Source organism: Mytilus californianus, unplaced genomic scaffold, assembly GCF_021869535.1.
Source record: "Mytilus californianus isolate M0D057914Y unplaced genomic scaffold, xbMytCali1.0.p SCAF_4, whole genome shotgun sequence".
NCBI lineage: Eukaryota > Metazoa > Mollusca > Bivalvia > Mytilida > Mytilidae > Mytilus > Mytilus californianus.
In genome coordinates, this window is record NW_026262690.1 from 97,639,699 (window position 1) to 97,654,725 (window position 15,027).

Sequence of the window (15,027 nt, forward strand, 5' to 3'; positions counted from 1 at the left end):
GGAACTATTAACCATATATATAAAGTTTGATCACACTAAGCGTTTTTAAATGATTTTCACCTTTTATCAAGATAATACACCATCTGGTAATTGTCAAGCACCCAATTATAATTGTAGTGACAGATTTATTTGAAAACTATTAATTATATCAGATTATAATTTGAAAATAAATATAACATCATATCTAATTCTAGAGAACTATAGTTAAATCATATCTAATTTTAGATTTACATTATTGGTTCATGGAAATAAAGTTATTTCCCTTTGAACAGCAATGGTTTTACTAAGAAGTATTTCATCATAAATTGAATTCTTGGGGTTCCTTGATATGCTGATTCTAGCAATGTACATAGATTTTTGATATTGGACCATAATAGGTAAATGTCCAATTTAAAAGGAGTAGGCCCAGTAAGACCCCTTTTTGGCCCCAAAATATAGTAGTTTTACAAAATTGTTAAAATGTAAATTTTTAGCTATTTATTGGAAAGAAGAATACTTCTGTAACATAAATATGGGCTGTTTTTGACAATACAATGCACATGTATCGGGTACTAGCACCATTAAGTCATGCTAAATTACTGAAATCTTCGAAATTTTAGCATTTTGGTTAATTTTTAGACGGTTTCCGTCTGAAATGGAAGTGGCCGCATTTGTGTTCATTCTTAATATTTAAATGTAAGTTGTATTTGATGATAATACATAACATATATAAAGGTTGAGAATGAACACGGATGCGGCCACTTTCATTTTTGACAAAAACCATCTGAAAAGTGACATATTATGGCATATTTGATAGATTTTTCATATTTAAGCTTGAATTTGAGCGTCTTTAATGACTAAATCAGTTCAAATCTTTCACATATACTAATTGAATCGACTGAAGTAGACACTTAAGTGTTTAAAAAGTGTCCAAAATCTTTCATCAGATGAACCTGAATTTTGAGGCCAAAATCGGCCCTTACTGGACCTACTCTTTTTTCAGTTCTTTGACCACATTTATTTTGTGTCACAAACCTATGCTGTATCAAATATTCAATCACAATCCAAATTCAGAGCTGTTTTAAGTTTAAATGTTGTGTCCATACTTGCTCAACTGTTCAGGGTTCAACCTCTGCAGGAAAATCCGGTTTGCTGTCTCCCTGAATTGTTACAATTTTTCGTAAATTTTTGTAATCTTTTACAAAAATCTTCTCCTCTGAAACTACTGGGCCAAATTAAACCAAACTTGGCCTAAATCATCCTTAGGGTATCTAGTTTAAAAAATGTATCCAATGACCCGGCCCATCAACCAAGATGGCTGCCATGGCTAAAAATAGAACATAGTTTTTTTTTATAGAAGTCTATGGGAAAATTGTAAAAAAACAATTTCAATTGGTCACAACTTGAAAACTAATTTAAATAATGATAAGGAGTCTTCAGTAAATATTGTAAGACTACAATGGGATGACCTGCTTTTTATTTAACTACTGGGCCAAATTAAACCAAACTTGGTCTCAATCATTATTGGGGGGCCTCGGTGGCCGAGTGGTCTAAGTAGTTACTACTGTAATCACTAGCCAGTCAACACTGACGTTGTGAGTTCGAACCCCGCTCATGCGGGTGCACTCGACTCCAATCTTAATTGACTTGGATTGTCAGTTTTCCTATCGAAGGTCGTGGTTTTCTCCGGGCACTCCGGCTTCCTCCACCAATAAAAACTGGCTGCAACGAAATAGCCCAAAAGAGGTGCTTAAAAGTGGTGTTAAAACACCAAAAATCAAAATCAAAATCAATCATAATTGGGGTATCTAATACTATTAGATTTTAACCTTATTTTACATGATTTCCAAAACCACAGTAGATACAGGTGAGCAACACAGGCTCTTGAAGGCCTCTAGTTGTGTGACATAAAAGCTTAAGGGAAACCTTGGCCGAAACGAGCAATGCAAAATGTTCTTTAACCAAAAGATACCAATTATTATTTTGTATCCCTGAGCACACATATTTTCTGGATCAGGAGTTGCGGCCAAAATTATGCAAAAAACTGTCATCAATTTTGTTTAAATTGGACCAAAACTGATGGTACCATACAAATTCTGCATGATTAAGGGGTCATTACTTTGTTACAGTCAAACCTCAATAAGTCAGAAGTCAGAGGGACCTGACATAACTATTCGACTCATCCAAGGTTGCAAGTTCATCATGTTGTACCAATTCAATATTGTAACCTTGTGTTGTCAGCCTGATATTATTGCAGAAACATATTTCATATCCCAATCCATATGCACCGACAGTACATGCAGTTTTAAAAAAGAATTTATTTCATACAAGCACGAAACAGAATAGACAGCACATTGATGTTTACAGAGATAAGGAAATATGAAATAGGGTAGTACTTGCGAAATGAAACAAAATCTTTACATGTATAATTTTTCATCTTTCTCCTCAACTGCTATCTGCTGAGGTCAAGACTCATAAATCTTTTAACAGAAGTTTGATCAGTTTTATTATTGTTTCAATCTCATTTATTGATCTTTTATGAATGTTTGACTTGGGTCTATTAATTTGTTCTGTAATTATCTCCATAAAATGTGCTCCTTAAACATAATTATCAGCATGGTCAAACATCAAAGCTTCAAAGTTATCGACAAACAATAAGTTTAACATGCAGATCTGATCATTATATAAACAGATTGATTGATTGGAACTACTAAGGAAACTTATTTTGATGCACAATAAAAACATCGATTCGAGTATCCAGAGGTAAATTTTGTAAAAAAAATAATTCAATTTTTTCTGTATTTTACTTATAAATGGACTTAGTTTTTCTGCCAGTTAACATTACATTAACTCTGTGGTTAAAGTTTTTCAAATTTTAAAAACTTTCTTAAACTATCCTGGATTTGTACCAAACTTGGACAGAAGCTTGTTTATGATTAAAAGCTAGTATCTAGAAGGAAATTTTGTAAAAATTTTATTCCGTTTTTTCCGTATTTTACTTATAAATGGGCTTAGTTTTTCTTCCAGTTAACATTACATACAGTCTGCAGTTTAAGTTTTTAAAACATTTATTAGATTCATAAACTATCCTGGATTTTTACCAAACTTGGACAGAAGCTACTTACAATCAAAAGATAGTATAGAGAGGAATATTTTTATTAATTTTTTTCCTCTTTTTTGTTGAGCCTGCGATTAACAGCAAAAGTAGGCGAGACACTTGGTTCCGCGGAACCCTTACAAATTTTTTGTTATTCTGTATAAATTAGTTTTCAGAATGCTATATTATGTTTATTTTTATGATGTACCCTTTAAAAACTTAGCTGATATTGTCCATTTATAAATAAATTAAATTCTTGGTGTACTTGGATATGCTGAATTGAACAGTGTATTTAGATTTTGGATATTGGACCATAATAGATAAGTCCAATTTCAAATTATTCAGTTCTTTGACCACATACATTCTGTGTCAGAAACCATGCTGTGTCGAATATTTAATCACAAACCTAATTCAGAGCTGTATCAAGCTTGAATGTAGTGTCCATACTTGCCCCAACTGTTCAGGGTATGACCTCTGCAGTCGTATCAAGCTGTGCGCCCATAGGAGCATTTTATTGCCCTTTAATGATGATTTTTACCATTTTTTTGCGTTTTTGACTTATATCTTAAAAATTATAATAAATAGGCAAAAATGATCAGTAAGACAAGATCTACAATTAAGTCATATGGAGGAAATTGTCTGACAACTCTTTATTAGAGTTATTGCCCTTTAATGGCGATTTTTACCCATTTTTATACTACCGCAAAAAAATTTTGTCGTATATTGGTATGACGTTGGCGTCGTTGTTGTCGTCGTCCGAAGACACATTGGTTTTCGCACTCTAACTTTAGTTTAAGTGAATGGATCTCTATGAAATTTTGCCATAAGGTTCAATACCACAAAAGGAAGGTTTGGATTGATTTTGGGGGTTATGGACTTATGGTACCGTTAACAATTAAGGAATTAGGGGCCAAAAATAAGCATTTTTGTAACTTCCAGACATAACTTGTGTGCTAGTGTATGGATTTCTCTGACATTGTACCACAAGGTTCCATATCACAAAGGGAGTGCTGGGATTGATTTGGGGGGTAATTGCCTCAAAATTTTAGGAATTAGGGGCAAAAAAAGGGGCAAAAAACAAGCATTTTTCTAGTTTCATGACAATAACTTGTGTGTAAGTGTATGGATCTTTCTGAAATTGTACTACAAGATTCCATATCACAAAGGGAAAGCTGGAATTGAGTTTGGGGGTAATTGCCCAAAACGTTTAGGAAAAAGGGGCCAAAAATAAGCATTTTTTTCTAATTTCAAGACAATAACTTGTGTTCAAGTGTATGGATCTCTCTGAAATTGTGCTGCAAGGTACCATACCACAAAGGAAAGGCTGGGATTGATTTTGGGGGTAATTGCCTCTAAATTTTGGGAATTAGGGGCAAAAAAAGGGGCAAAAAACAAGCATTTTTCTAGTTTCAGGACAATAACTTGTGTGTAAAGTGTATGGATCTTTCTGAAATTGTACTACAAGGTTCCATATCACAAAGGGAAAGCTGGAATTGAGTTTGGGGGTAATTGCCCAAACGGATTTAGGAATAAGGGGCCAAAAATAAACATTTTTCTAGTTTCCAGACAATAACTTGTGTTCAAGTGTATGGATCTCTCTGAAATTGTACTGCAAGGTACCATACCACAAAGGGAAGGCTGGGATTGATTCTGGGGGTGATTGCCTCAAAATTTTAGGAATTAGGGGCCAAAAAGGGGCAAAAAACAAGGATTTTTCTAGTTTCAGGACAATAACTTGTGTGTAAGTATATGGATCTTTATGAAATTGTACTACAAGGTTCCATATCACAAAGGGAAAGCTGGGTTTGAGTTTGGGAATAATTGCCCTAAACGTTTAGGAATTTGGGGCCAAACAGGGGCCTTAAAACAAGCATTTTTCTAGTTTCCAGACAATAACTTGTGTTCAAGTGTATGGATCTCTCTGAAATTGTACTGCAAGGTACCATACCACAAAGGGAAGGCTGGGATTGAGTTTGGGGGTGATGAATCATAAGGGGGTTCAAAAAATTTGGGGGAGGGATTATTTTTTCCTTTTTTTCCTTTTTTTTTCTTTAAAATTTTCCATTTTAAATTGGTTATTTCTGATTTATATATAAAAGCAAATAATAATGATATGGTTTGAATAAAATTTTTAAGTTCTTAAACCACATTCATTCTGTGTCAGAAACCTATGCTGTGTCAAATATTTAATCACAATCCAAATTCAGTGCTGTATCAAGCTTGAATGTTGTGTCCATACTTGCCCCAACTGTTCAGAGTTCGACCTCTGCGGTCGTATCAAGCTGCACCCAGCGGAGCATTTTATTTTACATTTTGCCTTGTATCTTAAATATAGATATATGGAAGCTTTAAAGGGAAACTCCGCAAAAAAATGAAAAATTGATATTTTGTTCTTTAAGCATAAAAAACCACATGTTCATAAATAAAAAACTTTTATTCTCTATGAAAAGAGATCAAAATCGATTTTTGAAATTCACTATCAGTTCTCGACATATCGCCATCTTGTCGGCATGTTCAATCTAAAAAGTCACGTGATATCTATAAACCACAAAGACCAAAATGAATCGGGGATTTACCGACCGTGCGTTAAAAACTCCCATCATCAATCGGGGATTACCGTAGATGATCACCCATTGTGAAAATGTCTTATCAAGCGTACGGTTGTTCTGTCTGACAAGGTTATGACAAAAGTCTAAATAGTTTTCCTAAACCCACAAAAAAAGAAAATAGTTATGACCTAAAGCAAGCACAAGTTGATGCGTGAAGACCATTTTGAACAATCTTGTTTCGAGGGAGATTTGATGGTAATTATACTTTTTTTAATAACAAAATAACCTAGCAGTTCTGATAGCTATAGTTATCAAATCCTTATATGATAAGAATTTGTTGATTCAATAAAATATAGATTTGATGAGGAAGAAAAGTTTCAATTAAAAGAAAGACAAATGCAGTGTTCTTGTAACAATCACTGATTTACAAAAGAATCATTAGTATGCCTCTTTTATATAAAGTGCATTGGTTTATATAAAGAATAGTTCCGTATTTAGTCAAGTTAATTTTTTAAATTAATAAAGTTATACGATAAATAACATTTTTAAATTATGATATTTAACGGATATTGACGGGGAGCAATGTTAGAAAGAGGTTTTAGCTAAGACAAAATATGTTGATATAGTATAATATTCCCAGCACTACAAACCAGTAAAAGTCTGAAATGGCCTATATTTGTACTCGACTGAACTGATTTTTACTCGACCAGTCTGAATTGGTCTGAAATTTACTTGATATTACTCGACTGTAGTCTGAACCATACTAAACAGTCTGAACTTGTACTCGACCAGTACTTAACCATTTTATACGAGTCTGAACCATACTCGACATAGTCTTAACCATTCTCGACCAAGTCTGAACCATGCTCGACCTAGTCTGAACCATACTCGACCTAGTCTGAACCATACTCGACCAAGTCTTAACCAACCTAGACCTATTTTTTGTATCTATCTATATTATTTTTTCATTAATTTAGGAACTGTTATTCATATATATATATATATAAAATGTATATCACATTTAAAATTGAAATAAAACAAGGTGATCAAATTTCTGGTTGGATTAAAAAAAAATCATGTAATAAATTAAGTTCGTTAAATGAATTTTTATATACATGATATCATGTTCACATTGATTTATGCACATCAAAAATACTAGAACTTTCAACCATTATTCAAATATCTTAAATGTTATTCAATTTTTTTTTTATCAAAATAAATATAAAATAGTATATAAAGGAACTTAATAAATGTTAAAATTGACACCTTTGTTTTGTAAAACCAAAAATTTAATATAATAATAATAATAAAACTTACATAGCAATCCTGCATGATAACCTTTTAAAAAAGGATATGTATTCCAAAGTTGCAGTAGAAATTTATTTTAATTAAATTTAAATACGTTTTGTCAAAATTAAAGACATGGCATACAAGAAGCAGTTTAATAAGGTTTAATGGTTTAATTACCTCAACACAGGTGTTTTACAGGTAAAAAGAAAACCCTATATTTCTTAAACTCGTGTATTACTTATCTAGTGAATTCAAAAAGCCTTGTTATTTAAGTTTTACAGGATGTTGTAATTTTCAATGGATGTTATTTAAAATTTATTACTCTCTGACCAGGTGTGATCTTTTTAATCAGTGTGGGTCAAGCAGGATGTATTACTTTATAGTTTACCCCTAATCAGAAGCAAAATTTTATTCCTTTCTTTAATTTTTTTATCCCTTTTAAAATATATATATATATCCCAAATTATAAATAGGAATAGATATATTTCTGATATAAGGTTAAACAATGTCAGTGATTTTGTTGGCTGTTGTTACCTCGCGCTCATTAAAAAGATAGTTATATAACTATTGTATGTAACCATGAAACCCAAGTACAGAAAGTCACAGGACAGAAAGTCACAAATTTGATAGGACAAAAAGTCACAAATAATTTGTATACAATTGTTTGAATATTTATGAGAAAGATCTTGAAATATTTACTTTTTATTACACATATTCATTTTACAGTTTAGAAAATTGTTCATAAGATTTAATTTGATAAATAAAGATTTATAAAATTTTAATCATGCAAAGGATATATTTCTTAGAACCATGAAGCCATTTAAGTACCAAGACATTGTAACATTTTGTTTTCTTAACAATTATTTGATCATTATTGATATTGTTTCAAGAAAAATACAAAAATGTTTTTTTAAAAATAAGTGTTTTATTGTTCAAAGAAAAATAATCTCAAAACTGAATTGTGACTTTTTGTCCTGTGACTTTCTGTCCTACATTCGCTTTTATTTAGGAATTTAGGAAAATCAAGTTTTGTTTAAAAAAAAAACGCATGCCAAACAAAAAGCACCTTATTTTTAATAAGGTTTTATTACCCTCAGTATAGGTGTGGTTTTCAGGTAAAAAAAGTCTTTTATTTAACAAGACTCAGACTTTAAAATTAGATAATTTAACTATCTCGATTTGCCAAATCTAAGAGAATCATGTATTATTAAAGAATGTAAAAAAATGTTTTTATATATATCTTTATTTAATTGTGGCTGTTGTCATGTGAGTTAAAGAGAAAGTTATTTAAAAAATCAAAATTATAAAGAAGAGGTTATTTGGTCAAGTATGGTTCAGACTGGTCGAGTATTGTTCAGACCTTTGGTCGAGTATGGTTCAGACTGAAAAAATAGGTCGAGAGCTGGTCGAGTACTGGTCCAGACTGGGTTAAGACTGTTTCAGACTGGTCGAGTAATAGTTGAGACTATTTTCAATAGCAAAGATAAGGGTCAAGTACAAATCAGTACAGTCGAGTATGGTTAAGACTGGGTCGAGTAATATTAAGTAAAATTCAGACCAATTCAGACTGGTCGAGTAAAAATCAGTACAGTCGAGTACAGATATAGGCCATTTCAGACTTTTACTGGTTTGTAGTGCAGGTTATAGAAATGTAAATATCAAAATATTGGACATCTCATTTTTTTATCAAAAAAGTTTTTTAACTAATCTTTTAACTATATCAAATTGATACGGGATCAATTCGGAACAGTCACTTATAAAGACACTTTACAGTTAAATGTGTGACCCTATCTGGTATGTTTGGAAAAAAATGTATATTTTTTTTTCTTTTTAAATTTTATTTACGTTATCTTATTATATATACCGGGTATATATATATATATATTGGCTTCCTCCCGAATTGATAATAGGTATGTCAGAATTATTGATAGATGTCGTGTCAGAGCGACACATTCAGTTAGTTATCCCAAGGACGTGTATTAGACACGTCCTTGGTTATTCCAGTGACATCCTGTCGACTAAAAATTCCTATTACACAATATATTATACAGGTCCATCCATGCATGGCTTCTTAATTGAGGTACCCGACGTGCACAGGTAACATTTATTGAACCACATATATTTGTCCGACGTTATTTATCTTGTGCGTGTTTGAAATTATAATTCCACCTGTTAATGAATGATGTTCTGATAATAATAGTATCCACTATTTTTGCTGATAATAAGTTTAAAAAATTTTATAAACATGATCTTTAAAAAAATTTGTGAAATACATATACTGTTTTGTCATGATTCTGGACCCTTCTTTTGAAAAAAAATTCTTCACGCAAATGCAAGCTTTTGACGATTGGCAAACATGCAGTATAAAGTAATGCAGCACTTATAGTCAGTATCAAATATTTATTTATTGACGATAAGAGAGCTCCTTCTATGTCTAATGTCCCTATCTTTATACGGATTAGAACGACAGGGGAAACAGTCACTGTAAAGGAACGGAGATAGAGTGGCATAGTGAAAAAAAAAAATAACCGATTAGAGAAAATTATACTACATAGAGAATGATCGACGAAAAGGGTAATAGTTATTGTAAAGGAAAAGAGATAAAGAGAGGCATAGTAAAAAAATGTTTGCTAGACAAAGTTACTGCTCGCTTTGATATTTTTATACAAAATCACACATCGTGTTCCAAATTGGTATTCACGTGCGCTGACTTGATGTGTTAAGTTTCTGCATAGCATGGTTAAAAATAATTAAGTATCCCATTTGTTATATCGTAGTGTCACTGTGTTTCTTTGTTCAATTTATTTAGTTTGTTAATGATTATGTAAATAAGAATAAATCTGTATACCCTTCATACCCGTTTAGTTATTGCCTGTAGGCATTTCATTATTGTTACATTTAATATATATATTGAATCTTTCATACATCTTAAAGTAAAAGATGTGTGTCTGAGTCAAACGGCGACATGAGAAGCCTGTATACTAGTACGACTCGAGTATAGCATGTAAAAATCCTACTCAATATGGTTGTATTGGAAATCTTTTCATACAGATAGATAACTCATAGTCCGACATTTATGTAATATTTGCCACATGACGCTCATATTTCTTTCTACTATCATCATCTTATTCATTAAATATTGCTGTAAGCATCGATGGTTCACACCCAAACCAAATGGGAGTAATATACCTTTAGAGCTTCTCCGTGGTATACACTTGTCACAAATATATAGACGAAATTCGTTATTGAAGTGAATCTACATCTCACAAACACAATTTTTGAATTACGATTTTGAGTGAACACCCACCAAACCAATACAAAATGGCAAGATATAACCATGCAGGCATTTAGTTTTCGTCAGACACGATAAATAATACGCTCATATTGCTTTCTGCTATCATCATCTGCTTCATCAAATATTGCTGTTAACAACGATGGTCCACACAAAAAAAAAAAGGAATTATATACAATCAGAGCTTCTCAGTGGTGTACACTTGTGAAATATATAGACGAAATTCGGTATTGAGAAGTGAAATTACATCTCACAAACATTATCTTTGAATTACGATTTTGAGTGAACACACACCAAACCAATAAAAACGTATAGCAAGATACATAACCATGCAGGCATTAAGTTTTCGTCAGGTACAAGATAAATAATCGCTCTCATAAACGTACATGCATGCAGTTTATGATATCAAGAATAAGAGGTCGATGTCTGTAGATCATTGTTCAGTTCGTTTACTGACTGTTCAGAGTCAGACATGTCACTTGCTCATTCTTGGAAGCATTCGTGTACCCCATCCGATAGTGTTGACAACTATGCTTGTATGGTGATTCTGTTTTTCTGGGCAAGTGGTTGGCCTCCCCTGACCCAACAAACAAACGAATGATACGCTATTAGTCTGCTTTGTCCTTTAGAAAGAACATCTGGAGCTCGTCTTCAACGGCGCTTATACCTCAGGAAAAGTATACTAGTACAGCTTGTTTCAAGGAGACGAACTGTTCTAAAATCGTCATTGTCAGCAATACATTACTAAGCTATGCCATTAATTACTACAATTACTATTTTGGATTAATGACGGCCACCCTGTAGAGTATTACACTAAATTATAATATAATATAAAAATGATTATATTTAATTTTCATATGTTCAAACCGTTAAAGACAATTAGAACACCTCATACAAAAAACAGATCAAAAGAAAAAAAAAGGAAATAAAAATTTCCAGACGGAATAAACAATTATTTTAATAGCTTAGATTTATTATGAATGAAATAAATGATAATTGGCATTCTTTTCACAAATAATTATTCTAAGAGATTGTTAGTTGAATTTATTATGTAGGAATGAAATTTTAAAAAGAAGATAAAAAATCATGCATGTTGTACTATTGTATTTTTTCAATAAAAACTTTTAAATTGCGATAGTTTTTCGATTGTTAGCATTTAAACATCGCCAGATTTAAATACAAGTTAAAGAATTCCGGTAAAGTAAATTAAACAGATGTGCAATTATTAATTGGGAAATGTTAAATTAATTTTCTTTTAACTTCATATTTTAATTTTATGCTAATTGCATAGAGCGTAATCGAAAATTGTTCCATTTCAAAATACACTTCCGGAATTAAAAAAATTGAATTTTTATTTTCAATTAATTTATACATTTTAATAATTGTTTCTCTATTATCATCGGGTATTTCAGCTTGGTGTATTAAACACGCTATACTCTTTCTTTTCATCCATTCAAAATGACAACATTCACACCTGTGTACGCTTGAATTCACACCTGTGTACGCCTGAGGCTAAATTGCTGCAAGGGAAAGTTCAAACGAATTCTCCTCAAATCGATAAATAAACAATGACTTTACAAAATAATATACACACTCTGTTCACCTTGCCTTGAAATGGTTACCAAAGTTTTAACGGTAAATAAAACAGTTTAATATCAGTCAAAGTGTTCAACAGATATTTTATGAAAAAATCTCAACAATAATTTATGAAATTAATTCGAAAATATTTATATTTAGATAACTTCATATAGGAAGTTTTATTCAATCAATACAAAACGGTACACACATATTCATTTTCTTTCATTCTTATATTGTGGTTATTAACTACGACCAACGGTCATCTGTGCGCTTTTAATTACGTAAAATTCTGATAAGCTATTAAGACTTTAACAGATTTTATTTTTTCCCATGATTCAACAAATCGGGTTAAAACGTCACAACCCAGTGACGTAGGTCAACCAAAAAAGTTACAAATACTTGATTTTCTCCGTTATTAGAAAGAATATAAATATAAAACTTTGTGAATGTGTTTCTTATGTTAAGATGAACATATTTAGATGATAAGTAAAAAATCGCGGACTTTCCCTTTAATTAGCGATATGATCAGCAAGACCAGATTAACAAAAAAGAGATTTTTGTCATTAATTCTGTTCTAGTCCACAATGTTAGAGAGTGTCCATTGTTGAAGATGCACATTGACCTATGTGAGCAACACAGGCTCTTTAGAGCCTTTAGTCTTTTTATGCCGTTGAAGCTCTATAGTCAATTATTATACCCCACGCAATAAAGATGCCAAGGGTTTAATATTTCTGACCTGTCTGTCCGTCAGTCAATTTGTCCTGTTCTTGTCATCGCAACTCCTCGAAAACCACACACGCCAAGGCTCCGTGTTGGAAGACCGTACTTTGACCTATAATGGTTTACTTTTTTTAAATTTTGACTTGGATGGAGAGTTGTCTCATTGGCACTCATACCACATCTTCTTATATCTAACAACAGATTTTCATGAATCTTTGTAGATAATCAGAACATACTATATAGATGTGTACTTCAGTACTTAATTGATAGGGGGTGCTGCTTGGGTTCTGTTACCCAACCCTTTTCATATAACTTAGATTTTAAAATGTTACCTTTTCATATATTGCGTAGATAAAAATGTAACCTTTTCCCCATATTGGTTGAGTTTCATGTAGCATGTTGAAAAAGTGGAATACCAAAGTGTCAAAAGAGGGAAAATTTGTGGATAAAAACACAGCCTGGAACACCAAGAAAGATGACAGACGAACTTTATTGACCTTATCATATATTTCTGATAGTTTTCCCCATCTATTCACATATTTTACAGCTGGAATATGACCCATTCCAGCAGCATGTCCTATCACCTTGTATATAGAAAGTGCCCTCTCCCCCCCAATCCCCCCCCATGACCCATTCCAGCAGCACGTCCTATCACCTTGTATATAGGAAGTGCCCTCCCCCCCCCCCAAGATATCTATATTTTATTATTTTTCATATTTTATTGGAATGATAATTGAATTCTTGTTTCATGTGCTAGATGGTGTACATTGGAGAATTGATGCTGTATGTTTTAATTGTCTTTATGAGAAATCACATTTCCATCTTGTTCTCTGACACTTAAAATGGTCATTCTGATCAAAACTTGAAAAATAAACTAATTATAGATACCAGGATTAAAATTTTGTACTGCAGACGCGTGTTACATCTACAATCGACTCATCAGTGTTGTTGAATTAAAAATTTAAATGGGCCAAAATAATAATATATGGAAGATACTTTGAAAAAATCCTCATTTCTTCCAGTCTGATAAAAATATGACCACCAAAATCAAATCTTAATTCTGATCAAACAGTTTAAAAACTCTAAAGTAATGCCAAACAAAAAAATCTGAAAATTCTGTGAAGGGCCATCAAGTGACTGAGAATGTTTATTTGTGTTGGAGAGTCGTCTTAGTAATAGCTCAAGCTTACCACTAGTTATTCAGGGCTTATTTTTCAACCTTCTCTCTCTGTCCATAGGTTTATTATATTAGTTTTTGTATAAAATACATCACGCAAGATAAGTGTATATTTGATTTTTCTTGCAGGATTCAAACTGAGTAACCGTACATTCAGCACTCTAGTTATGAGGTTCAGTAATAAAGAAGGAGAGATAGAATTCAGTGATTTTATGCTGTGTGCCATCAAGCTTAAAACAATGTTAGGTAAGATTTCTGGCTAGTTGTCTTATATAATTAAACAGCTCCAAGTGTCATATAATTATATGCTGTCTGTCTGACTGTCTAATTTTTCTCTACAAATCAGTCTCTTGAAATTTTGTATCAAGCTTTTATGTGAGCATGCTTTACTGTGTTATACCTTTTTAAATTCATTGCTCCTTAACTTCCTGTTTACCAAATACTTATATATTCTAACACATTATGGCTATTTATGAAGACTAGGTATGATATGTATGTGCTTCATATTGATTTTATGAGTAAAGCTCTTTTCAACTGATTTTTATCGTGTTTTATGTTGTACTGTTACAACACTGTTCCGGGTAAGGGGGAGGGTTTGGCGCCAGCAAATATGTTTAACCTCGCCACATTCTGTATGTGCCTGTCCAAAGTCGGGCGCCTGTTTTTCAGTGGTTGTTTGTTGCTGTATATTTGTTTTTCGTTGATTGTTTTGTACATAAATCAGGCCGTTAGTTTTCTCATTTGAAATGTATTACATTTGTCATTTTGGGGCCTTTATAGCTTACTATTACTGCTATTTCAGGCGTCTGTCACTGTGGCGTCACCATGTAAGTTTGTGATTATTGTTTAATTTAAGGGGAACTACTAGTGGTAAGACAATGATATCTGGCATTCTGTTGTATTAGTGTTGGCACATCTCATTTCCATGTAGAGTATTTGGCTCCACCCCCTCAGTCATGATCTATTGTCTTTGAAACTTTTGCTCAGTTTAAATAAAGTTTGTAATTCGATCAGTATATAGTAACTAATGATAAGTTAATGATATTTGGTATATAGTTGTATTAGCATTGACACCTGCCCCTCAGTCTTGGTATTTTGACTTTGAAACTTTTGCATAGTTTACATGTTAAAGTTTGTGTTTAGGTCATTTAAAGGGAAACCACTTCTGGTAGTTCAAAGGTATTTGGTAGGCAGTTGTATTAGCATTGGTATTTTTATGGCCCCACCACTTACTGGTCAGGGCCACATTGTTTTACCCTTGTCTGTCATTCCTCAAACAATTATACGGACTTTTTTATGCCCCCACTGTAGCAGAGGGGCATTAAGTTTGACTCCTGTACATTCG

At 32.4% G+C, this 15,027-nt stretch overlaps 1 protein-coding gene across 7 annotated transcripts in view; it reads left to right on the top strand.

The window, feature by feature from the left end:
* Positions 1–15,027, top strand: part of LOC127698935 (calpain-9-like) — a 234,628-nt gene that overhangs the window by 139,911 nt on the left and 79,690 nt on the right. For all 7 annotated transcript variants that reach the window (XM_052202688.1, XM_052202689.1, XM_052202691.1 and 4 more), the window contains one exon: positions 13,812–13,928. In XM_052202688.1, coding sequence (XP_052058648.1) covers positions 13,812–13,928 — 117 coding nt within the window. The remainder of the gene's footprint in view (positions 1–13,811; positions 13,929–15,027) is intronic.